This window comes from Diachasmimorpha longicaudata, chromosome 14 (assembly GCF_034640455.1).
Source record: "Diachasmimorpha longicaudata isolate KC_UGA_2023 chromosome 14, iyDiaLong2, whole genome shotgun sequence".
NCBI lineage: Eukaryota > Metazoa > Arthropoda > Insecta > Hymenoptera > Braconidae > Diachasmimorpha > Diachasmimorpha longicaudata.
Window position 1 is genome coordinate 5,842,973 of NC_087238.1, and position 27,153 is coordinate 5,870,125.

A 27,153-nucleotide genomic window follows, 5' to 3' on the forward strand; every position below is an offset into this window, starting at 1 on the left:
AGCTCTCGAGGGAACGGACGTCGGGGGAGTCACCGGGATAAAGGGGACTGGGGTAGTCTGATGTATTCCAGTTATATGCGAGAACATGGACCGCCCTCGGCTCAGCGGGGTAGCTGGAGGCTAGTGGAGCGTCACCTAACAGGATTACTCTGACGTGATTGTATACGCGTCAGGAAAATAGAGTGACATTGTGAGACTCCTACACGAGTAACATATCAGTAAGGATTTGCCGGGTTAAATCCACGTGGAATTGCAGATTTCGATGCGGGCAATTTCTGGATAAACAGCGACATCGAATAGTCAAATAAAAAAAATTACACCGTTAAATAATGACTCTTGAATACTCAGAACAAAGTGGCTCTTCTGCCTCCTCCAGAAGCTCGACTATTTCTCCCAGTGACATTCGTCATTAATCCTGTGAGGTGCCCTGGTTGTTTCTCTCGTCGTGTGAGTTCTGACGCCTTGAAAACCCTGAAAATGAAAAATTAAAAAATATTTTAGGGCCGAAAAGTGGAGAGAGACGTTGGAGGGTAAAGCCCCGACGATTTTTCAGAGGCATTCATACTGTGATAGGAGACGATAGGGACGTCCTCGTCAAGGCGTGAATGGATGATGCAGCTGCTGCGTCGAGAGGCCAGACAGGTCGAAGACACGAGACATTCAACACCCCACATCGTGTTTTATCGGAAATTTAGGATCATTTGTTACGGAGCTCTCCAGGATGACGTTGAGACAGAAAATAATTCAATATTTATTTCGTCAAATGAGTCCTGATCGTTAAAATTACTCCTGGAATTCTAGGAGAAGTGGCACTATCAAATTCTGATACACAAATGTCTCGATGTGGTACCAGAGGTCTGAAATGCCCATTGAAATCAATATTTTTCACTCAGGGACGCAGAAAAGTAATTCGGAAATCGGGAAGAGGATCATCAGTCACTAAGAGGGAGAATATAGACTGAAAATAAATAAAGCATCGAGAATGTATCTCACATTCACCCGTCGTCAGAGGGACAATAGTTCTGGTTGACCAGCAGACCCAGTTTATGGATCTCACGAACAAGGAGGATTGTTATGTAACAATATCATAGTGAGTCGTGCGACAAATGTCGAACTAGGGCTCGAACTAAGTGAACCGTGAATTCTGGGCATTTGTGAGGATTTTATTATTCGAACTGTCAGGGGGTGCCATTGTCATGGGACACCTTTGGATCTCATGCAGCTCATTGTGCAACACCTTTTCCCGAAGATTCATGATCTGCAACTGAGGATCTCGAATTCTTTGGCGGCCTGGGTGGTACCTGGAAGGCTCATCACGAGGGAAGTGAATGTCTTCATTCGATGTTTATTTATTTATATTGTCCTGGGTCCATTTATTCGCAAATAAATTCACTTCATTACCTCCTCGTTATTGTCAAATCGAATCCACTGTCCTCCTGACGATAAAAACAGTCAGATTGTCCCTCAGTAATCGATTATCGTTCAGCAGTTTATTTATGTTTTTCGTGAATGAGCAAAACGATTAACGAACAGCTGAGAGACCAATTTCCCCACACCTAATTCACTTACCCACCATCAATCACTGAAATTTGCGTGTCACTGGTACACGTCGGCCAGTGCGAAATGGAGTCATTAAGTCCTGGGTTGAAAAACACAGTTGGAGATTAGTGTTTTCTCTGGTGATGAATTTAACACACTTTGAATACAACACTACCGTGTCTTGTTACCATCCAACAGGGCAAGACGTTTTTCAATGCAACGCCTAAAGAAACAACTCGAGTATTTACATATCTCGGTAATTAATCAGCCTCAGTCGAAAGACTGGGACACACTGTGATTTCACCCGGAGAATATTTTCATATTTGCTTTCTAATGTTTTTTTTTTTCAACATTCCACCAAGTTTTTTCTTCCAACTCTAGCCTCCGGTAATTAGTCTCGCTAATCATCGGTTGTGGTTAAGCAAGAAAGTGCTGGCTGTTGTTCTTTCAATGGCTTCAGCTGCCACGATGATGTGAGTAATCATGTGTCGAGTGACAGATAGAAAATAGAAAACTCAAGTTGGATAAATATGGGTTCGCCTCGATAAATACTGCATTTAAAATATTTCCCGCCCAAAATAATCATTCGAAGGGGATGAATAATATTATCTGAATCGTGCAAAATGAGGTTTTGTTTGAGGTCAAGATGTTTCTGTAACTTTCAGGGAAAACATTCACCGAGTGGAAGGGTAATTATTCCCGAAAATTTCTCGCCGTGCATTATCACCTCATCAGGCGACCCCATAAACCGCCGAAAAATCCCTGGAAATTAATGCGCGATCACGCTCCGCCATTTGTATTTCGCTAGTGGGCCAATCCATAAATCCTCCATTATCTCCCCATCATATTTATCTAACAAATAATTATTCTCGATAATATTTCAGCCCCTCGTCCAATCCTGTCGGCGCATGGACGAGGCTCGCGAAGATTCGAAGATAAGGACCGGACGTCCTGCAGGGTCTTTGTTTATCCTTAAACAACGCCTGGACCGTTCAACAAATTTCATTTTTATTTACGGCTCCGTTGGCTCTAACCCATTATAACCAGGGGAAGACCACTGGGGCGCGTGGGTGTTGATGCCACGGGGTTTGAGGTGGGGGTTTAACCGTCATTTATTGTTACTCCACCCTGCGGCTAGACTGTCCAACACTCACCCCTACCCAATCTTTCACCTCAAACCTTGGTGAATGAGTTTTGAATTATTTTTTTGGGCATTAACTTTGGGGGTAATCAAATCCCAAAGTTATTACTTGTATGGGTGTAGAACAACGCGCGTGCCAGTGGGAGTCCGGTTGAAATTAGAGAAAGAGGTTTCTCATCTCGCATCAGCTGTGAAATATAATATGTCTGGGATTCTATTTGTAATCGTGTTAAAAAATCTCGGGAACAGGAGTGACGGGTTGTAAATCAAACAACACTGGGCGCCGAATAACTATTTTTTGTGATTTATCTCCACTGAGTGTGATTTTTTTTTTATCATAAATTATTCAAACTCAAATCGCTGGACTGTGACGGAAGAAGAGTTGAATATTTTCGACTGAAATGTACTCTGATATTTTAGGGTGTGTACTATCTAAAAATGTTATAGTTTATTTATCTCCTCATGCACGAGCACCCCTTCAGTCACCCCCGAACGTTATCAATTATTTTGCGGATTCTCTTGTCACCTGAGCTCGAGGCTTGTCCTTGTAGATTAATCAGTGGGTGGTAAATAAATATTTTTCTAAATATTCAAAACTCTGGAGAGGGCTTAGCACACTTAGAACATACCGGACCCCCACATGCCATGTGCAAGCCACCAGCGTTGCCCTCTGCCTCATAAAATACCACCCAAAGTACTCCTCGCTTGCCCACTTATGCGAAACAATGCGGCAGATCCTTCGTCCAACCTGTTTGCTCTTCAGCAAAATGCGTATGCCAGTAATTTATCTTTAACCGTGCGTAATGAGTAGGTTGTTAATACACTGGGGTACTCAAGAGAAAGGAGGTTTATGCAGTCGATGGTCCACGGTACCATCTATTAGACCACAGACAGAACCATTGTGGTGAAAAATTTTATGAGACAGGCATTTAACAATTATGTCTTCTCAGTTTCAACTTTTTCTGGGGGAAGCTATTGAGATCGGAATTGGAAACAATTTTCGTTGATGCAATGGTCGGTTTTGATTTACTAAAAGTTTATTCCCTCAGTCCGAAATTATTGAAATTACATGACTAGGGGTCTGGTAATTTCCCGTGATTGTTATTAAAATTAATGAGAGGATGGAAACATGACGTCAAGTGACAAATTTCAGGGGAACTTGAGTTTTGTCATTTATACTAGACATTTCTGCGCCCTTTCACCGGCTCCTCTTGCCTCCCAGGAAATTAGCAACAAAATGTCGTCGGTCGGCCTTGTGATGATCATATTCGTTGTTAACTGGTGAATCAACATTTTTTTTATCATCAACTGTTTCTTCCTGACCAGAGTCGTCCGGATCCCGCGGGCTTTTGTGCCGGTTTATTGCGCTCAACCGGCGGAATGATGTCATTAGATATACTTAGGTGAGACTTTATTGGTCGTTCTTTGTGGAAGGTCTTGGGAGAGGTACAACCGAGGGCCCCAGCGACACCTCTGGGTCTTCCACATTGAAACGCTTTTCGTAACACTTCTCGGGATTCAAAGACAATTCATCGGTTATCACGACGTATTATACGACTGTGTCCTTTTATTACCACTGGCAAACGCATTCTCGTGGTGTTACAGCCGCCGGGTTTTTACTACCGTCTTGACTGTCAATGTACCCGGGGGCTGTCTCATCTGGTTGGTTAACTACCGTCTGAAGGGAGACAAAAATATTCCAACATTCTTTTTCATCCTTTCTGAGATTATAGCCCACTGGGGCTTATTCAAATTATTTGGCAGACTCCGGGCAACTTTACTGTTTCGGGAAGTCCAGGAGTCGAAGGACTTTTATGATGATTTCTCGAAGGATTAAGCGGACAACGTGAGCCATCACGACTGCTGTCAACTTTCACTTGTTCTCTTAGTATTTTCGTGAATTGTTTTGCTGGAAATTTTCGTATTTTTAATGACAAAATGCCGAGGCAATTGCCAATCGATATGCTCAATGACTCCGCAAAGGAGACTGTCTACATCAGGAAGAATCAACCCCTCTTCAAGAAATTGGCGAGAACGACGCATTTTAATCTGAAGGAAGTTGAAGGTATTTAACCTACGAGACCCACCAATTCCTCTCCCCTGCACTTTTCGATTATAATTTCGTTCAGGATTGGCCGTAATTCATAAAAAAATACGAGGGGAGATGGGCCCAGTGACGATCAAAGTCTTTCGAGACATAATGCACTCGGGACTGGACTACACTGAGAACATCCGACATTTGCTGATAGACAGAGTCTTCTCAGTCATTGATACACGCACATCCCTGCAATTACCTGTGGACCAGTGGATTGAAGGTCTGTCCATAATCCTTCGAGGCACTCTGGACGAACGCATAAAATTTGCCTACACAGTGTACGATCAGATGAGAACGAACAAGATAAAGAAAGAGCAGATATTTCCGATGATGAGAGGGTGCCTGATCAAACTCGAGGGTGAGGGGGATCTCGACGAGGCAGTCAGGGTAAATCTCGATCCATCAGTAGCTCATGTTGTTACGTGCCGTAATATTCCGGATTATGGCTTCATGTAATTTCCCCTCCCTGTACTGTACAGAAACCAACAAAAATAATTTCCTCGTGGGCTCGGGCTGTGGTACCAATAGCCAGAGAAACCCGAGTTATTTTTCTCCTCCATTAGTGTAACCGATATCGAAGACTGTTGACATTGCTTCATCTCGTCAATTAGGATCTGATAGAGATGATGCTGAAGACAATCGATGTCGATCGTGATGGGAAAGTCGATGAGGACGAGTTCAGGATTGTTGTCAAGAGGAATCCACTGGTGTTGGAGTGCATGGGACCGGTGTTTCCTTCCAGGGAAGCCCAGCACACATTTTTAACGACGTTCACCGATCAATTGGGGGATTTCTGATGAGGCAAATACACGGGAGGGATACAGAATCCATTCAGCCAATGTGTGTCCCCCAGTCAATGGAATGTTCACAGCATTGAACAAGGTAAATCAAACAGAAGTTATTCCTTTCTCGAATCGATGACGGCCCATTAAATTTTGAAAAATACCTGTCGATCGCTGTTCACGATCTACCGAACCATCGGGACGTCTATTATGAGTGAGCAATCGTTAATGATGCGGTATAATACTCGGAACAGTTAACTTGAAATATCAAATATGAAGAACACAATCCCTTTTCGAATTTCCAATTCAATCAAGCAATCACTCCTCCATTTTGTCGACTCCTGGGGAAATTGTTGATCAGTAAATTTTCTGATTGACCTCCCCGGGATTGTTCTCATGGCTTTTCATGTAAACAATTAAATATCACAAGCTCCAGGGCTCCTTGCACCCCCTTCGCCCCCATTCAGTCATCTCCAGGTAGTACCTGGGGTTAAATAAAATCCCGGGTTAAAGATCAAATCAGTGGTTGGTAAAAATTGCGGGGATATTGTGTAAAGAGCATAATAACGTGGCTGAAGGGATCGCAGGCATTTGCTTCTTTGTGGGTAGCCGAGCGTGATGCTCAAAGGAACTTCAGGCTTTTTCAACCGGTGATGCCAGTGCACCGATCAACTTGCTAAGAATATGTACTCTGGAGGGCGCCAGCTGAGAAAACAGGCCTGTGGCATGTCGACGACGTGCGTTTTACGCGCTCAACGTCCAACAGCATCTTCGAGGGATCGGATGAAGGCAGTAGACATAGGATAGAAACACCCCCCAATGGCGTATCCATATGCACATTGTAATTTGTACGTGCGATCAATTTTTAAGTTCACATATATATCTTCACTGGTTGAAATTTACTGTGCACCTCTGTTAATGTCAATCATCTTGCTAACATAATCCCCTCATTTCGCCATTTTTATTTCTCATTTTTCCACCGCACTCTCGTTTGCAAAATCCCTCGGAGGTGGATTCACTGGATGTAAACGAGACGTCGGGATGTATTATCCTCTTCACTAGGATATTTCCTCTGGTCATGATAACTCGCGTCTCAAATTGAACGATGAGTAGACAGTGGGGAGCGATTGGAGGGGAGGTGGGCTTTGGTGACTTGATACATAAATTGTAATCAGTCTCGCACCTCTCGTGATACCAACTGCCGACGATACTCTTTTCTCACAATTTCCAGGATCATTTATTCTTTCAAAATGTAAACTACTACGTGATGAAACGCTAAGGCAATTCGATCTGTGTGTGCCCACGCAACCAGCGCTAGCATCAAAGGGCTACGCACCGCGCCGATTCATTTCTTCATCTCGGTTTTTTTTATACGTTTTTTTATTATAACCAAAAAGGATTATGGATGTGGAGATATTCCACGTGCGCGTGTGCTCTTTGTCATGTGATAATCCGTGTGTGAGGAGCCAGACGGGGAGGATGAAATTTGGAAGGGGAGATTCCAGGGGATTCGAATCTGGAATAATTGAAGTAATCACGCGTTTTGGTATTCGTTCGGGAGGAAGGAGAGGGTGGGGAGGGGGAGGGAAAGGGATTGGTGGTGAAGATTTTAGGGAGTATAATGGGAGACGATGAGAGGAATCGAGAAAAAAAGGTCAAGATTTTGTAGACTAATTTCGTGTGATAATAAATGAAAAATAAATTTTATGACTCGAGAATTAATTAGTGTAGATCAATTACGTGGTTTTAATTATAATTTCGAACGATCATTGGAATATTTTATGCGTCAATGTCAAACATCAGCCCCTTGTGAGACAACCCGGTAACTGTAATTCAGGGGTTGGTTTTAGTCTGTGTTGATACAGGTGAGTGAGTGTCATTAATTCAGAGAAGTTTGTTTATTTGTCAAAGTTCAATCGTAAAATAGTGAACGACTTGCAATTCTATCGATAGCAACCGCTTCCTCTTGTTTATAACCAGCAACATTTATTTCACAAAATAACTACTGGGGGAATCGATCCAGAACTCAATACTCGGAACTGGCATTCGTTAATTGTTATATCAATTTAGTTAAATACATGGTAAAATTAATTAGCGTAATTAGCACGTCAGCTCAGTGTCATGAGCTTGAAGATCGACAACACACGCCAGTCGCCAAATTGAAATGGCAAAGTGAGTACTCTCGGTAGAACTGGACAGAGAACGTCATAATGAATTGGCTCCGGCAGACGTGGGACAGATCATTTGATGATTATTCGTATGAAGATAATTTTAAATGGGAAATTAGATTTGCTCACTTCGCTTTTTGGCCAGCGGGAATCTGGCCGGAATCTGGGAAAATGGCTTTGGTCCGATTATTGTTGGTTCTAGCCGCGGTTGGGCAGTTTTTGAAACTGATAATAAGGGGTCCACCCCCCTTACTGATTTTGGCTATGGGGAGTGTGTTCTTCGGCCTCACATTCGCCATAACTTTTCTTTACGCGAATGGAAATATTCTTCGATCAATATTGGAGGAAATGCGTGAAAATTGGAAGACTAATTCAACTGAGGAAAGGAAAATCATGCATTATTATGCTCGACGTTCGAGGCGCATTTCCTGGGCCGTATTTATCGGAAAAGCTGGTGTTTTGAACAGTAAGCTTGGTCAGTTATTTTAAGTAACAAGTGTTAGTATCGAGCTTTTATTTCACTGTTCAGTTGGGGCTCTATTAGTTGAGAGACGTCGTCCGAACAATGAATCGCTGGCAGATGATGAGTCCCAAAATTTATCAATCAGTAATATCTGGTCTTGGACTACCCACATTATGGGAAAGATAGGAATTTGGGACATACGGGTAACAGAAACAGGATTTGTCTTGTGTTTCGTCCTCCTGACTGTCCATGCCTGTGGACAACTGGCCAAACTGGGCAATCGACTCCGAGGATTTGAAGGACAAATCCGTCATTCATGGGAAGACGATATCCTGGAAGGATGCAGTTGTCTGAAGTGCATTGTGGATTCGCACATCAAAACTTATGAATTTGTTGCGCGCATAGACAGCTATTACCACAAGACTATGTTCTGTCAACTCAGTCAATCTGTCATTCAGTTCGCCATTTGTGGATATTTCCTTACAGAGGTAAAAATGCAAACTGATAGGGGAGGATCATGTCTAACGGTTTTTTTTGTTTAGGCATTTGTTGCCAGGGACTATTCAGGTCTTGTCCATCAATTGATTTACATACTGATGAACCTTCCTACCATATTTATATACTGCTGGATGGCAGATAGGGTCCAGCAGGCAAGCGAAGCTATTGGGGATGTTGCATACTCTGTTAAATGGACGACAAAGGATCCGAAAATTTCGCGTAATCTGATGTTCATCATTCGACATTCGAGAATACCCCTCAAACTCACTGCAGGAAAATTTTTTGTGCTGTCTCTGGAGCTTTTCAAAGAGGTTCGTCTACATTTAACTTCCCCTGGAAATGCAACTCTCTAATTATCTGCTGTATTTTATTTGCGTTGCAGTATTGCTCCACCTCAATATCGTATATATCAGTGCTACTAAACATCAAACTTCGTCAATGAGTTTGAGACGTCTCTCATATCTAGGACGAGACCCAGGAATTTTCAGCACTTTACTTCGGTTTTATTTACACAGAGTAATGTACACTTTGACATGTGGTGAAGTAGGATGGGTAGAATTTTCCGGAAAACCCATAGAAACCTTTCTTTGTCCTCTATAATCAATGACACTTACTGAACAAAATATAATGAAGTAATCGATACAAATGCCAGAACACAATGCAATTCATGAGTTCGTAATTACCTAGTTACCAGAAAATACCAAACGTTATAATTATATTCACGTTACCTGCACAAACTTCAACGTGACGACATGGTTCAGTCATCAAACTGACGTTACAAAGTGAGAAGTTCGAAGAAGACCTTCGCTTGATTTGCAAAAAAACCAATACCAAAATGCACCGGCTTCTTCGATTGGGGAATATATTATTTCATGAATACTCCAGCGATGATAATTACGAACGTGAAATTAAATTTGCTCGTTTGGCTCTTTGGCCAAGTGGAGTGTGGCCAGAGCCGGGAAAATTTACTCACTTCCGATTTTTTTATTCGTTGCTGACAATAATTGTGGTTCAGAGTTGGGTAGTAGTGAATAATACTGAATTCAAGCAAATGATCTCGCCATGGGTATTTATTGTAATCCACTCAGCATCTCTAATTTCACTCTATTTGAACGGAAACATTTTGCAATCTATATTAAAAGAAATGCGCGAAAACTGGAGAGCCAGTTCTGATAGGGACATCGAAATCAGGCGTCAACATGTTGCGTTTTCAAGATACATTTCGTATATAATAATTATCGGAAAAGGGGTTATTCTGAACAGTACGTACATTTGATTATTAACTTACCATATGAGCTGTTCGCAATAATCCATCACTTCTTTATCCAGTTGGGGCTGAACTGTTCAATTACTACACTCGTAGACACGAATCAATAGAATCAACTGATTACCAGGACTCCGAGTCCTCCAGTAACACTTTTCTTCCGATTCTGATGTTCCTCAACTCATACATAGTCGTCCTGGTAGCTCGGATCACCGAGATAGGATTCAATCTATGTTTTATTTTGTTGACTAGCCATGCTTGTGCACAATTGGTCCAACTGGGTAATACAATACAAGCGCATGACGGAAAAATCCGTCACTCAGCAGGAGAAGATATCCTGCCAGGATGCAGTTGTTTAAAGTGTATTGTTAATACTCACGTGCGAATTCACGATTTTGTCGTACGCATAGATAGTTATTTTCACAAGACCATGTTCCTGCAGCTCAGTCAATCTGTTATTCAAGTCTCCATTGTTGGATTTATTGCTGCAGAGGTGAGCACTCAAACCAATGAAAGAAAATAATTTTACATGTTTTAATGTTGTCTCTGTTCAGGCATTTGTTAATCAGAACTATCCACGTCTCATACAATATGCGTTCTACATGTTAATGAACTTTCCGACGTTTCTTCTGTACTGTTGGATGGCAGACATCGTCCAACAGACGAGTGAGTCCCTCGGTGATATTGTCTACTCTACCGAATGGACCAGGAGAGACCCAAAAATTGCTCGTAATTTGATGCTCATTATTCTCTACTCGAGAGTTCCCCTCAAACTTACGGCAGGAAAATTTTTTGTCCTCGACCTCAGTTTTTTCCGAGAGGTTTGTTTGTCATTGGTTTTGATTAAATGCACTTACTCAGTCATGAGATTTTTTGATCCTGCTATATTTTATTTATGTTGCAGTACGTTTTCACATCGACGTCGTATCTATCAGTGCTGGTCAATATCAAGTTACGTCAATGAAGGTATTTGTGGTAGTTTTCACTAGTGACAGTGAAGTTTATGCCTCAGTCAGTGTTAAATAGATGAATTGACGATTGAATTATGACTTCAACTAAGTGTGCAACATAATTAACAATTGGAAAATCATATTAAAGTCAAACTCTTACCGTAATAATCCTCACTAGACTCCTCCTTCCGAAAAATGTCCGAAGATATTCTTCTGAAGATTTTTCAAAGATCCTGGACAGACAGATATTTGCGTACGTGAATAGGAGACTCTTCCTCCGCAGTCGATTCCTCCACTAGCGCTTTTATCGTCAGATATGATGAAGGAATGAGGAAAAAGAGGAGTCGAGATATGACGAGAGTCGCCATAAAATGTCTCAGGGTGTCGTGTTCATCGCAGCCACGCAACACCGAGTTTCCACAACAGGATTAAATATTGTCAGGGGATCCTCGGGGCCATTTTTCACGGGCTTCTCGCGTTTTTTTTTTTCGTCGGACCCCTGGGTATTTTCTCTTTAGCTATAGTTTTTCGGTGCCCACTGCAACAGACAGGATTATCCACATCCGGTGATTTTTGTTTAATATTTTTTTTATGAGGGAAAAAAACATGTGAAGTGGCCTATTCATTCATCAATGTCATATCGAGTGGTTCATTGATCCATTGTTGTCATACAGACGGCGAGGAAAATTTGAAATTTCGGGGCTGAAACATGGAACCCATTATATCTTGGAATATTCAGGTAAAAATTACACCGTTCAGACTTTTTACTCTCAATAAATAAATTTCATCGCACTTTAGGGAACTCTAGCACCATTTTTATTGAAAATTCCTTTCCACGAACGATATCTTTGAAGACAATTCCAGAAACCAGTCCAAAAGTTCACATTATTTGATGGAAATTCCTTTAAAATCTTGGAAGCAAATATTTGATATTGATTTTATGAGAAACTGTGACTGCAAGAGAATAAAAACTCTCAAACATTCATCTCGATTTGAATATTGCAGTATTGTTACTCGAACATTTACGACATTTCAAGTGGTCTTGCCTCGTGAAGTATCCTCATACAATCCGAGATACGCGAAATCCATAAGAATCCAGGAATATAAAAAAAAAATACCTCCTTGACCGTAAAACGAGCGCGCGAGTTTTACGATTGCATTTTATTGAACTTTAATCCATGATTTCCAACAGTAGTAACGATTCCCGGGAATTCAGTGAATGGGGGGTGGTGAGGGGAGGGCAATGGTCAAAGGTTAGTCGTGAAATATGACGGATTAACAGTGACAGGAGTGATTGAGACTCCGGTTCGTGGTCTTCGAATAAAAAAGAGACGAGAGAAAAAGCCGTCGATGATTTCGACTCGCCATTCCTGAGGCTCCACATGTAAATTCCCGAGATAAGAATATCATACTTCAACAGAAATTTAACGCACACTAATAGGTTATTGGGAGATAACCAGAAAACTGAATTCCAAATGCGGGATAAAACGAACGAGTGAGGTAAAAATTGACTGAAGCTTTTAAAGACACATTCCAAGAATATAAACAGCAAACAACGGAGTCTTCACCTTTGACATTAACGAAACCTACCAATTATTCCCTTCAGCTACCAGAAAGGCCAGGGGATACACCGAGAAAGAGAGAGAGAAATCGTGCTGACGACTGACAGCCCACTCTACGGTGGAACGTGCGCTAGTAATTATCGTTGTTGGGAGGGGTGGAGGAGGGTAGTCCAGGGAAGTCAGGGGGTAAGGATCCATAAATTAAGAATATCCAAGTAGTTCAAACAATTTTCCCTGAGGGAAATCCTCCTCAGAGGCTAGAGAATCTCACAAAAGAGTAAAAAATAACAACAACAGTGAAATATGGATAATCGAGGAGAGATGGTACACTGGGAAATAAATTCTTTTGAAGAATTTTTTTCTTAATGCGCATTCCTTGTTATTTTAGTCTCCACCTCAGGAAAAAGTGATTTAAAAAATGATAAATTTTACGACTGAGTTTTATCCCCTAATCAGAATTTCGCCCGGATTATCTACCGTATTCATTTATCATTCCTAATGACGGCAACATAAATTCCACTCCGTGTAAGTTGATTATAATTTAATTCAAAGTTTGTGTCTTGGTGTTAATCCGTCGTGTGCTGAGGTATATCACGAGAGCGGATGTTCAATGAAACTGCTTGTACAGGCTTCTGCAAACATTATGCAATATTCCAATGTCGGCTAAGATCCGGATAAGCCTCGCATTGTGGGTTTACATTTCGGAGATATATTGTTCCAATAAATTACAGCTGCTTTGAATTTATAAGATGTTTTTTTCTAATTTATCCGCATTATAGCTCACTGTGAACTCACAGCAAAAGTGGAATTCCGGGAATTCATACAGAATTTACAGAATTGGCATCAGCCTCATTCCCCCGCGAGCAAATTTCACGGTAATTGTAACTGAACCATATCGACACATGAAAAAAAAAAATTATGGGAAGAAACTGTTCATTGTGACTCGCCCCTTCCCACCCGCCCCCCTGAAAAATCATACTTTCACCGTTTGGTACAGCACAGAGGTCGGTTATGGCACGAAATGATGCCAATAATAATAATTATTGTTTGAAGTATATCTCCGTTGCAGCCATAACCCGAGCTGGACTCTGTACCACTTTCTTTCCGAGACAAGAGTCTAATTGGCCCTCGACCTCGGGGCAGCTGAGCAAAAAATTTATACAGCCCATCCAAACTTGCAGATGCAACTTGTGGAAAAGGGAAGAGAATTCGAAAAAATAAATGTACCTTTTTTTTTATTCAATCTGGGACATGAAAGACTTTGGACTGGACAGCGCGCGCGGTGGAAAGTATAATTTTTCATTTTAACGAGCGATGACGATCAACTCATCGCAACACACCTTCTTTTCTTTCACACTGCAGGTAGGGTAGACAGACGTCGATGAATGCATATGGGTGAGAAGGACCACCCTTTTCAATACCGTGTGGACGGTAATGGTCACACCTCCTGAGGGGTCACTATCGTTACCTTTTTTTTTTATTCCTTTGAGCGTCCGGCCACTGGTGCTAATGGCCGCAGGAACATTTGCATATCAATCAGGATGCGATGGACTTCATGCAGTTTTTTACGTCAAATTTTTAGCGATATCCGGCGGGGGCATTTCCGGTGAGTAAGGACGAGGACAATTCCACGGGTTCGTTTCAATGTTAAAATTCTTTGGCGAATGCCCGGAGAGAAGAAAATAGTCCACGAAAAATTGTATTCCCTGGAACCGATCATTAATCGTCTCCTGAATGAGTATCAATTACAGTTTTAGTACCATTAGGGTGTGTTGCCCCTTTAGAACCTTCAGATGTTCTTCTAGAAAAGGAAATTAGACCAAACAAGTTGTAGATCTCCTCAAAAAAATTCAAGAAACATTTTTTTGAGGGTGCGATGAAACGTCGGTGAACTCCCGCACTGGTCCATCTTCTTTAATCGTCTTGTACCTTTAACTATCGATCCTGAAAGTTTAAGACGCTCCGTAATGTCAGGAAAGAAAATTTATTTAGGAAAATTAATGTTATCCGACTGGTGCACGTGATGCCACCATCAACTTGCGGAAGGATGCACCTCCAGCATCATTTATCCAGCAAAATGGTTATATTCCCCGAAAGCAGATGTCACACAACCCGCGCCGTCGTTAGCATCCCATTATGCCAGAATCGTCACGCATTTCAAAAAAAAATTATCCCATTTTCATATTTTGAGTGAAAATAAGGAGTGAATACCGCCCCAACATTCTAACAATGAATAAAAACGCGTGTCATCTTGACTGACATTATTTCCATGAAAACTCCTATTCAAAATCATCCCTCTCGAAAAAAACCACTTTCAGTTGAAATAAAAAAATCTCAAGACTAAAAAAAAATAATTAATTATTATTGTTGACCGAAACGTGAACTTTTCAAAGAATTAATTTTTTTCATTGTAATTCGATCATTCCCCCGTATTTTCCAAAATATTTTCCAATCCGTTTGACACTGATCGCTCGCTCATTGAATAGCGATTTCTATGGTGCAATCACCGAGTGAAATTTGAAAATAATTCTCTCATGTACCGTTAAAATTCCGCTCGTCCCCCGTCGATGAATAGTACACTGATGCTCGTTGAAATGACTTAGGTGTTATGTGCATTAACACTTGACCCATCGAAACGTGAAAGCATCGATGAGGGGGTCCATCACAAATGAACTAAAAAAATCCGACTCGATCATCGAGAGATATTCGCCGCTGGTTATATTCAATAGAAGTGGGGGGAGGGAGATACGAGTGAAGTACTCATGGCAACGGGTTAAAGAGGGACATCATTAAGGGCCGATTAAGCCATACCGCGTAATGATACAGGGGATAAGGGGAAGGTGGAGTTTATTCGCGAATATTGGCAGTGTGCGAGAATTGCATGATTACAATACACATACGCATGCACTCTTCAATTTTCCCTTTCGAAGTAACTCTCATTACTTAACCATCATTATTTACGCGACTTTGCGCCGATCGGGTACTTATCGGGGTAAATTATGAGGCCGAGCCAATATCCGGGACATAAGGGAAGGGGGAGGGCGAAGGGTGGAATAGGGGAAAGGAATTTTTCTCGACTGCGGTTGATTCGGTGGGAATCGGGGATCATCTCCGGGGAATTTAATGGAGTTGTAGCGAAGCCATTAGAAGATTTAGAAACTGATAATATTAAAAAATGCCCGATCTTCTCACCTCCATTGACTTTCGATTGAAAAAATCATCACCTCAGTCGCCGCAATTTTTTTCGATTCCCGGATTTCTGAAAAATTCCCAGCGCCATTTACCGTCGTTTCAATTATCAGTTCAATCTCACCGGAGGATGTTATATCAACAAACTCCCTCAGCGATGATTGACTTCGATTACGAGATATTTCATCAAGATAACTGCCCCGGTAATCTGTCTTAATCCAAAAAATACCCTGTGGTTGATGGGCTCGGGACAGAATGGGTTTCCTCAATATTTTTCATTGCAATTTTTATTTGACCAGAAATTTTCTGTTTTTTATCCCGGAGTTGCTTGACTCCATCTCAGCAATTACTTGGTACCCTTGATGCGGTGAGTCGAGGCGGGGACGACCCTTTGACCCCCTTGGGCGCTGTACGGAGGCTGGTGAGCGACCAGGTAATCACGTGCTCTACCGTATACTCTGCAATGTTATAATACGAGCTATCACGTTTTATCCTTATCTGTTGTTTTTTACCTTCTCGTCTTTTATATTCACCTCTCCGCTAACTTTCCCTGTGGTTGTGCGTGCAGTCCCGGTGACCTCGGTGTGTATTGCAGGAAGGTGGAATGTATAATTTCGAAGGGAAGCTCCAAAATGAGAGACTGACGAGGGAGAAGTTACCGAGGGGGCCGTGAGCAGACGTCTCAGCAGAATGTGACGAAAGTGAATTTCGAGCTCTGGGAGATAACCTGAGAGGCATTTAATCGACTGCGGCGCTGCAGGTGAAATAAATAGATTTTGAATAATTTTTTAACAATAATTGTGCCGCCGGCAGTTACTCCAACATCATGGAAATCCCTTCCCACCGCACTATTCAGGTAATATAATTTTATATGATTAATTGGCTAATTCTCCGGGCAGTTAACGAAATAGGTCGTACTAACGTCAATCGTGAAAGCCAACGAAACATTTTTGGTAATAATCGTAAAACGATTCGAAGGTACTTTTTTAAAATGATGTGTATCCGCTCGGGAGTTCAACCGCCATTAACTGGCATATGTAACTTGCATAATGCCCGTGTAAAAAGGCAAAATATTGGCATGAGCTTGGCCGTTGAGTATTGAAAGAAATATACGGAACGATCACTTTGACGATATATTTCTGGATATCTCTTTGGTAAATTGTGTCTGCTACTTCGTTTCGTGATAGGGAGGGGTTGGCCTTTGCACATTAGCCCCTGATGACTTCCTTATGACTGGAGAACACCGCACGTAGAAATAAAAACCATTTGATTTATGAATAATAACCTTCGAATTGAAATCATTTTCAGGAATCGTAAAAAATTCGGTTGGACGCAACTGAAAATAAAAATTATATATTCATGAAAATATTATCGAATTGCAGAACTTTGATTTTTCTTTCCATGTAATATAATTCGATAATTCAGTTTCAAACCAAAACAGCTGTCGGTGTTATTCATAAATATTTTTCCTTCAATTTTATCTCATAAAAGAACGCAATCGACCGTGAGTGTTTAGCCATACAATATTTTTCTTACCATTCCGAAGGTTCTGAATATTTTTCTGTTGACGTAGGACATGACACGTGACAGCGGACATGATATTTCGTAAAACTCAATCTACCGTATCGTGAAATTATGATCTTTGGATGTTATTTGTGTTGGAAGGAGAGAATAGAATACCGTACTGTCATCTCAAAGCCGCTGGATATTTATGGAATCTTTTGAAGGACGTGGAGGCCATGTTCAACACGCTGGAAATAATTTTGAAAAATATCACCTGCAGGGGATGAGTGCCCTCTCTTGATGTGTGGTAAAGTAGTCCAATATTCGCTGGACGATCCAGGGAATATTGGACTCCGTCAGAGCATTCGAAATCAATTTTCATCTAATCCAGGTGAAGCTATACAATTTTTTATTTTTATTCCAGTTGTAAAGTCAATATTTCGGGGATAAATTTCACACATGTCCGGTTTCGACTGTATTATTCATCGGAAATTGAGTAAAATTTTAATCGTCCGGGAACTGGCCCAACTCTAAAGTTATTATTAGTGATAGGTCAAAGGTTTTGTCAACTGAGTTAATTATAAAAAATACTGTATTCGTGAAGCAATAAAAAATTCATTTATGTTCGCAATTCACGCATGAAATAGTGGTCCACACACGTGTATTGAAGTCACCGGAGAATTTATACATTTCAATTAATGCAACACAGAAATTCAATTGGAATAAATGGTAACGTTTATGAAATAAAATGAAAGTCATGCGAATAAATTCATAGGAATTTATACGGTTGACGTACAAATTTTCCTCTTTCCCCAACTTCCAATAAATATTTTCCAGAATGAAAAAATATAACTTGTAAATAGTATTCACCGTGCGAACTGTGGTAAGTGAAAAATATCATTCCAAATGATGGGGTAAAAATTCAAGAAAGCGTGTGAAAATAAAATACTGATTTACAATCGTTTTTCAATGCATATTAAATTCATATCGAATGTGTAATCGTGCAAATGTTCGCGCCCACTTTATGGGAAAGTGCAATTGGAAAGTTTAAAAAACAAGGATGGTAAATGGTGGTTTGTGGCAGTAGACTGAGGGTACAGCAGTTTGCATGGTGCTCTCATCGATCATGGTTATATTTTGGCGGTGGTGAACAATCAATTACAGTTCGGGGCAATAATACAACGAGAGAGGCGAATGGTGTACACATACACTGGGTGAATCGGTCATTTTCCGTGGCCAGTTATTACCATCAAATATGACCTCGTTCAACTTCCTCATTCCATTTCACTCGGTAAAGCACGCTCACATGCATTATATTTTTTAAATAATTTTTTTTTCGCGATAGAAAATGGGGAGGAACTAGTAGGTCGAGAGGTAATAGCAGAGAGAAATGTAATCCCCATTTTAAAAATACAGTGCAACATTTTTTGAAGCACACTCTACCGGAGTTATCTATTGCCCGATAAAAATCACTTTTGGACAATTTTTTCAATTTTTCCCGGTGCACTTTAGTAGATAAATAATGTTATCCGGAGAATTAACAAATCTGTCGTTCCCTCTGTCCCATTCGTTCCCCTCCGGCGCCCGAAAATACTCTCGAATCGAGTGGAAATTTTTATTTCCTTCTCAAATCGATTGTCCCTCACGAGGTACCTGAAAGAGACCTCACGTACGAGGTCCCGGGGTCAGGGAAAAATACCGGGGCGAATAATGCGGTCAACTTTTGCGGAGTAAACCAGTACGTCCCGTGTGTTTGTTCCGTGAGGGCCTCATTCAGGGGTCAGCAATAACCCTTCATCCAGGTTTTTCAGAGAGCCAGCAATAACAACCGTATCATCCGAGCGTTCCCATTACGATATTATAAATCACGAGGGGGCCTTCGTGGGCCCTTTTTTCTTGTTTTCAGTCATCTTTTATCTGTCTCACGTGGGAGGTAAATCGGCGCTCTGTGACGCACGAAAAGAAATGAGATAAAAAGTGGAATCAAAAATTTCTAAAGAATTGAAGTAGCCGAGGAGATACACCAAAGGTTATTTAAACGCCTAGCGAGATGCATAACGAAGCGTTACATCCGGGACTAATGTAATTTCGTAGTGAATTAGAGACAATTCGACTCGAACACCTGTGGAGGGCCTTTGATCGGAATGAACTTGGCCTTCCATTCATCCGAAAATATTTTAATGATCCACCATGGGCGGCTCACGAGAGGTGGAAAAATAGTTTTGTGATTAGTCCGATACCAATTACAAAACTATTTTTTATAATAACAAAAGAATTATTCAAAGTTACGTAAAAAAAATAATTTTCATGAGTATTTCCATTCGGGCTCCATATTACTCTACGAAACCAAAAAAACCCTCATCCCCCATAAATTATTCACAATACCCCCATATTACCCAGTTGGTAATCGCATCACGTGTCCCCTGAAATTATCACCTATAAAATTTTAATCAACTCGCCGACCGTCTCCCCGACGCACTCTCTAATTACTCACTAACATTAGACATTAACGACTGCAAAAAATTCATATCACTTGACGGAGGTGCATTTGAATTCAAAGATCCCCTGACCGAGATTTACAATACGTCAAAGTAGTCTCATAAAATTTCAATCATAATAAAATAACAAACTTAATAGGGCATAAAATTCAGTTAAATTTTGTTTATCTCACTCGACTCTCACGTTGTTGTTCAACACGCAGTTCCCACCGGTGGACGGAAAAAATTGTCGACCGGCACGGGGGAGGGGGGGAATAATAAAACATTTTTCCCTTTCAACTTCATGAGTGCAATAAATTTTATTGCTCGATATAAAATAATATGTATTCTACACGAAATGAATCATGAGCACTTACTAAGTAATTCTGTACACATTTTTATTGAGATATTTTTTTTCTCGCGACAAGTATCAATTACTACAACTAATTTGAAATACATAACATCGTACGAACGCTATTAATGATTTATTATTAAATAATATTTGTTTAAATCATGGAATCGACTCAAATAAGAACAACGTGGAACTTTAATTCCAGAATTCCAAGTTCTAATTCCTTCAATAAATTTTTTTTCTGGTAACATATTATTTTTTTTAATTAATTCAATTCATTTTTTCATTACTGTATAGCTCCTTGAAATGAGAAAAAATTATTCCCGTGTATTGCGCAAAAATTAAAATGCGGAGTGTTGTAAAGATGTGCGTGGGCGAGGCGCATCAAAAATCACAAGCCCAATGGGATGTCGAGGGGGGAGAGGGGGTTATACAGGGGGAGAAGGAGGGGAAATGCCAACATTCGTCCATCTGATGTACCTTGTCGCAGTTGGGGTCACGCAGGTGTATGGGATATCCTCAAAGGTTACGCTTGTACGCCCACTGATATCGTGTCAGTTTCTCTCTCCCTCGGTTCTGTGTAACATAAACGCGTACGAAGCTTCCAATCTCCGTGTCAAAGGCTAATGAAATCCCGTGTACGAGTCGAGGATGCTTCTGCCGCCCACTCTGAGTAATCACTCGTGAAATTGAGAGTTGACTATTAAAAAATTTATTCAAATTAAATCATTGAGTATGGGACCACCACCCGGACAGTTCAATCCGATTCATGGGATGGGAATTATTTTTGGATTGTTGATGAGTACGCAGAGTGATCAGTGGTAATCAAGTTTAATCTTTCCCAGGGACCACCGGAGTTGAGAGATTTTTCGACACCTCGCGGGACTTTCGAAAATGATTTTGAATTGACAGAGCGATGGGCGACGCAGGGGCGGGGGGTAACAATATGAGGCGCGGCTGGGAGAGGTTAAAGGTTTGATGGAGAGGCGTGGTAAATCCGTGCTTAACCTATTCTTCCGCATCATCGTCTGTTACATCGGTAGTCGATAGAAAAAAAAATCAAATGACCCAGTGAAACTAATGTCATTGGTTATGGGTTTGCGTGACAGGCGGGAGGGCCCTACGATACTCTAAACTACTCTAATAATGATCTAATAGATTTATCTTGAGACCGATGTGATCCTCCGATGCAGATTCGCGATTGGTCCTTCTTTAAAAAATTATTCCCTTCAGTGAAGATGAATTTTACTGGAATAATTTAAATACCGACTTATTAAGTGCCTCTCCGCGTTTGAATTTCCCGCCACTGCGGCTTTCCCACGCGTCTCATTGAATAGCGCGTGTGCAGACGTGACATTGAAGGCAATGCCGATCACCGCTTATGAATCAGTTGGAAGATTCATTGGGCATTGGCCAGGACTCATCGGCTTGTCCTGGTGCGCCACCTGTGCCTCAATCCTCTTCCGAGAACCATAAGAACAGCACGCGTCTCTGGTTCTCTCATTCCCCTGGTGTTCCCCAGCGCAGCATTGAATGCCATCATTGAAAAGATACCTTCGACACGCCGAACGATCGGGCTTTATCGAGGAGGAGTATCGCCGTTAATTTATCGGCCACCGTCTCTGTATTGATGCTACACCCTGACTCGAGGATTAGAGAACGTAAAATTATGCGAGTGTGTAACCATACACCAAACAACACACCACCAATCAAGCGAAACAAAATCACCGATCGATGTTCGTGATGAATCGAAGCATTAAAGGTGGTGCATAAACTTGAGCGCGTGAAAAAAAGAAGAAATTCCATCTAACGATCGAATTATTTTCTCAATTAATAGCAACCGTAGCAAAATAACAGCCGTATTTTCCCGGAAATCTTGGAAAATTTTACAACTGCGCACCAGATAATAATTTTCGCATCCATTAATTTATATTTCCAACCAAACGAATCGTAAAATATCCTGCGGAAACAGGTTTTTTTAAAATTACATTCTGCTCCTCAATTTTTCTCTCGCACAGCAAAATCTGGGGTAATTTTCTATGCAATTTTCAATCAACTCCTCTCGCATAGCGTAAACGTCTCGTCAGCGTCACTCCAGAGGGCGCCAATCGCAATCTCCTCGATACGTTAATGCGCATGACACCGTTTATCTTCACCCGAGGGTGTTTCGACGATTGTTGGCGCGAAAGTTCCAGACTTATTATCCAATTACATCGATTTCAAACGGGACAAACGAGGTTGCCGAGTGCCAGATGTCAGTTTGCGGTACTGGGTGAGGTGTTACAGTTGCCACTCACGCGATATATATATTTAAATGTAATGTGTGCAAAAGAGATTTTAAAAGCCATCTCTTTAGAGAACACGTTTCTCTTAAAATTATATTTTTTTTCCCAAATGGTTCGAGATGAAATTAAAGAGAATACGTTCTAACGAGCGCTCGTGACGGTCACGCAGAGCATCTGTCGAAAAATGCTCCATAAAATCACGTCTCAATCAGTAGATTTAGCATTCCAAAGTGGTATAAAAAAAGTATAAACTTTATGGGCTATTTATTGCCACAATATTTTACCAGAGGCGCTATTTCTATTCCAACAGAAGCAAAAATTGACCTTGGACCGGCTCAAGGCCTCTACCACAGGTGCAAAAATCCGTATAATCTTCATCGATACTTAGCCAGCGGGGCTCTTAAGACCGGGGCATTATGATATTGGAAATGGCCTAGCGTCCGTATCTCTCTGGAATCAAAAGATGCGATATCCAACGCCCAGAGGTACGATGAAAGAGTGTTTCATTCCATTGGCCCGCCTGGGGTTTACACTCAACCCACCAGATAAAAAGAAATATCACAACCGTTAGTTGGCTACCCTATGCATACAGAATGACTGCTACCAGTGAAAGTAAAACCTCCGCGAGCTCTTGCAAAATGGCAAAATAAAAAAGACTGAAAACCCAATGGGACTTTGGAGAATTTATAGTATGAGCTAATTTACCACTGGCTGATGTATGAACCAACTGGGAGCGTGAAAGGAACCGCTGGTAATTGTTACATCTTTCGATGAGATTTATACTTTTCGGCCATCGAAATTCAGACATTGGGGATTTTGCGGTCTTTCGAGGGGAGAAAAGTGCTGGTGATACCGGACAATAACGATGACATCACTCGAGATAATTTCTTTCGCTATGAAAATTACCGGTGGCCCCGGTGATGTCAACAGTTCTGTTAAGAACAATGGACATCAAAATTGTGGCTTTCTCGGTTTACGTGTATTGAACTGACACGTTGAAAGTGGTCTATGGACTATGGAAATCGAGCTCCGTCGCAACATTGAATCGACAATGGTAATCCAAAATGCGAATGTAAAATTCAAGACAGGTTGGCATTGTTGAAGTGGGAAAACTCACCGAGGCAGATGCACAGTTGCCCAGTGAATTCTATAGACAACGGAGTAACCGTAACATTGCATAATTGCTTGCCAGTCCAGGAGCTCCGGCGATACCGCCAAAATCCTCCCTTTACCCTGCAACGTATATATATACATATGTATATATAGATGGTCCCTCTGGTTTGAGTGCACTGTAAATTTTCCAGTTGCCCGAGTTGTTGTACAGGGTGCAATTAGTTGGAACTCCAGAAAATTCGTTAAACTGCGGCTAGACCAGCTGTTAGAAATTCATCAGCCCCTGAAAAAAGCCCGAAACTTGAAAATATATTCTTTCATCATCATGAATACCAGCAAGCTCTCAAGGTACGTACGAGTGTACGAATGAACTTTGTAAAATATTCATAGCAGGAAGTGAAGATTGAAATGAAAAACCTAACGAGCCACCGTACACACACTATTGTCAGGTTATAACGATATAACCAGTAGAGGATCATAAATTTAATATTTCAAATGCCAGCTCACCGTTCTCAAGTTGTTAAAATTTCACTTGTTTACATTGACTCTGGCGTTCAAACTGCCACACATTCAGTACTCCAGTACACAACTTTGTATTAACTGTGCAAAGTTCACTCTCGCATGTGTGCACACTGGGGGAAGTATTGGAAATCCCTCTTTCAGGGTGGGTTACAGAAGGAGAGAGAGAAGCTATCAACGTAAATCAATAACGGGAGCACTTGGACGTCTTATAGGCCAGCTGCTGGGCTGTTACTTCTCTCTCTCCATCAAGTACTTGCTTTAGTAGCTTCTTGTACTTACATTCCAACGACTATTGGAATACCTCCTTTTTTTTCATTTATCAGGTTTTACGACGAATCACACTGATGACGTCGTAAATACACTTTTCACGAGATGGCCCGTAGTCCAGGGCGTTTTAATGGTGACGATAAAAAAATATTTATATGAAAATTTTTCACCCCAGCGAGAGAAAAATCCTCGTCCACTGGTGGTGCATTCAAATTGAATAACAACATCAACCACTTGAATAGTATATCGGATAATGCGGGAGAGGAGAGAAAAAATATTGCACAAGTGGTTGCAGTTTCTCACGCGGTGAGGCGTGCTAAAGTATCCAACGAGAGCTATCTGTAAAAATGATTTCACATCGGCAGTCTTGGCAGACTGCGATAAATTCTATCTCGGCTGTTCACCAGCAGCAATCATAACTCGTGATAAAATACGAGGCATCTATATCCACAATATTCTTTTTTTTTCACTCACCCCCTGTTCATTTCCTCGCTTCTTATCTTCAATTTCTACCTGGCGTTGTTACCGTCTTCACTGCGTGAAGTCTGAAGCAACATCAGGGTTAACAGCTTTTTTTCTTCTGTCTCATCGAAAATTCGTTCTTATTATATTTCCCTACCTGTGCAGACAACTTTTTCATAACTATTTGCCGAGTCTGGACGGAAGTTGTCAGAGACGAGATGTGGCTTTCACGAAGAAACCGGTGGAAAGTTGATTTACGTACAGACAGTAGTATTTTTGTCACGGTCTCCCTCAGTGAAATAGGTATCTTCTACGTGACAAAGTTGTTTCTTTTTCACTCGGAGGAGTTACCAGGTTTCTCCCTCCCCATGCACCGCTGCTAAAATCAATGTTACGCATCCATGAAACACGAGTGTCACGTGAAGTATTGAGGGCTGCGTGTAATGCTATGGAATTACCCCTTTACATCGGTCCACCATTATGGAGGGGTGATGTTTAAAGGTGACATTATGTGACACGACATCGTGGCGCCGCGCAGCGGTAGCGTCATTGAATTACACCCGTAACACCCGCGGTTCGTATGCATCATGTGCGAGATTTAACATCATATACTTAATCGGGTTTCGGTGATGGAGATTCTGAGGGATCGTGGTGAGTTAAAACGAGACATAAAGAGAAAGAGAAGACAAGAGGTGTTGCTTGAATGTTTGATACGAGTGTGGGTGGATGGTTTAGTGTCTCAGTTGCCCTCGATGATACCGGTATTCAGGAAGAGAAGGATAGGTGGTGAGGGTCCCGAAGGGCCCGAATGAATCGCCGGTAGGTGAAAGAGAGACGAAGCGGCCAGTGGAGGCTTAATTAATGAGACGTATGCGGCAGCTGCAGATACCAAGATGCATTGTAAATATACGCGGGCCATTGGAAAAACTATTGTCCTCTCCGGCGAGATTTATATCCATTCCAATTACCCTCATGCTGACTTCAACAGCATCACATATATTCTCTCTCGCCGAATCGATGTGATTTCACGACATTGTTTGAATTTGAAGGGTTGACCTCATTTAGCTAATTGGTAATCAGATAGTATCCTCGGTGGTATTCATCTTAGATCGGACAACAGATGTTCGTGGGGTAATCCAAAAGCCAGAACTCGTAAAATTCACCCACTCGCTGGGAGGAAAGTAGTGGTGGGCTCTTCTGGCTTCGTTACTCACCAGAAACCCATTACCCAATGATTTATCGGATCCCGGGCCCAATGAATATTGCGCAATGCTTATTATTGCGTATATGTATTCCGTGATACATATGCAGTCATCATTGCATATTCGGGATACGTTGTACACGTGCATCGTTGAACATCACTCGTGATATATAACCAATGAGTGAATTCGAATGAACAAAATGGTGAATTGAAAATAAAATAAATATAAAATGGATGGTGGATGAGACGAAATCCCCGAGTGGCACTCTTCACGATGATTCGGAGTAATGACGGACCGTTTGTCTCTCCTCGACGCCTGAAGGCGAATGTGTTTCGGCCCAAGGAGTTATTGACGAATCGTCCGATGCATCATTGTCACAAGAAGGGTGGCTGAAAGAAACTAAGAAGGGAATGAACGTGAGGTGAAGTAGCTGGCAAACTCGATAATTAATTCTGAAACTCGTTCAAAAGGTATTTTAAACAAAAGATACTCGCGGATGGTGCTTGAAGATAAAATCCCTGGAGGCAGGGGAGATTTCTTGATGATGTCTTGCTCCTGTATCTCATTTTCAATGTTGATGCTGCAGAATTACGTAGAGCAATCAACCCTCAAGGACTTATCAGTGTGATAGGCCTGTGATGCCAAAGTGTGTGGGCAAGTAGCGGGAATAATATGTGACGGTAGAAAAAAAAAAACTTGTTAATACCACTCGGTAGTTGTACAAATGCCCTGAGCAAATTTTCAAGATTAAATTCATCAAAATCCAATCCACCTGAATGTGTTCACTCTAACTGCCCCTCTGGGTCGTATTCTGCCAATGAATAATGCATGCATAGCACGCCACGTCGTATACTGGAGTTGGGGGGGATAGGGGGGTTGTTATATTCGGTGGATCTCACCCCTACGGTACCTGGAATCCCACTCCTTTCGTAAACCTAGCCGTATGACCCCATTCATAAATGGAAACCATCCCTCCTTTTCAGGGAGATTGCCAGATGATTTATTTTGATGCGATTAATTCAATTGGCTTGATTAGTTGGGTGCAGCTATAAGTTAGAAGCATCGCATCAACTGAATCAAATGAACACCATGATGATAGCGTGGGGCTAGAGAGAGAGGAATGAAGAACTATAAACCTGCTGGGAAAATAGTCGGGTCATCGTCGGCGGTACTTTTGGTATATTCGATCGGCTTTATCTTATAAAAATTGTGACCATCAGTGGGATTGAATTCGATTCTAACAATGAGCCACATGATTGATTAATCGATCAATATGGCTGATTGGGATTATCTGTGATTCGTCAAATCGATTATTGGAA

General features: G+C 41.4%; 2 protein-coding genes and 1 pseudogene across 5 annotated transcripts; all 3 read left to right on the forward strand.

The window, feature by feature from the left end:
• Positions 1–4,367: 4,367 nt before the first annotated feature.
• On the forward strand, positions 4,368–10,329 carry LOC135169053 (calaxin-like). 4 transcript variants are annotated; one of them, XM_064133746.1, is made up of 4 exons: positions 4,372–4,745; positions 4,810–5,162; positions 5,387–5,657; positions 10,203–10,329. In XM_064133746.1, the coding sequence occupies exons 1-3, from the start codon at positions 4,619–4,621 to the stop codon at positions 5,570–5,572; spliced, it is 666 nt and encodes a 221-aa protein (XP_063989816.1). In that variant the 5' UTR covers positions 4,372–4,618; the 3' UTR covers positions 5,573–5,657; positions 10,203–10,329. The 4 variants fall into 4 exon arrangements, with proteins under 4 accessions (XP_063989819.1, XP_063989816.1, XP_063989818.1 ...); XM_064133748.1 differs by lacking the exon at positions 10,203–10,329 and adding an exon at positions 6,136–6,576; XM_064133745.1 differs by lacking the exon at positions 10,203–10,329 and adding an exon at positions 6,145–6,576.
• LOC135169028 (uncharacterized) lies at positions 7,263–9,129 on the forward strand (annotated as a pseudogene).
• On the forward strand, positions 10,255–17,853 carry LOC135169055 (odorant receptor 22c-like). The gene is made up of 8 exons (XM_064133750.1): positions 10,255–10,443; positions 10,505–10,771; positions 10,855–11,639; positions 11,699–12,400; positions 12,507–12,648; positions 13,532–14,068; positions 15,976–16,084; positions 16,247–17,853. The coding sequence occupies exons 1-3, from the start codon at positions 10,381–10,383 to the stop codon at positions 10,912–10,914; spliced, it is 390 nt and encodes a 129-aa protein (XP_063989820.1). The 5' UTR covers positions 10,255–10,380; the 3' UTR covers positions 10,915–11,639; positions 11,699–12,400; positions 12,507–12,648; positions 13,532–14,068; positions 15,976–16,084; positions 16,247–17,853.
• Positions 17,854–27,153: the final 9,300 nt, after the last annotated feature.

Excerpts from the sequence above, each read along its gene's own strand:
- LOC135169055 (XM_064133750.1), top strand. The coding sequence starts at position 10,381 with ATGTTCCTGCAGCTCAGTCAATCTGTTATTCAAGTCTCCATTGTTGGA. Across the intron at positions 10,444-10,504 it reads TTGGATTTATTGCTGCAGAG|GCATTTGTTAATCAGAACTA; the intron begins GTGAGCACTCAA and ends GTCTCTGTTCAG. Across the intron at positions 10,772-10,854 it reads ACCTCAGTTTTTTCCGAGAG|TACGTTTTCACATCGACGTC; the intron begins GTTTGTTTGTCA and ends TTTATGTTGCAG.
- LOC135169053 (XM_064133746.1), top strand. The coding sequence starts at position 4,619 with ATGCCGAGGCAATTGCCAATCGATATGCTCAATGACTCCGCAAAGGAG. Across the intron at positions 4,746-4,809 it reads TAATCTGAAGGAAGTTGAAG|GATTGGCCGTAATTCATAAA; the intron begins GTATTTAACCTA and ends AATTTCGTTCAG. Across the intron at positions 5,163-5,386 it reads ATCTCGACGAGGCAGTCAGG|GATCTGATAGAGATGATGCT; the intron begins GTAAATCTCGAT and ends CTCGTCAATTAG.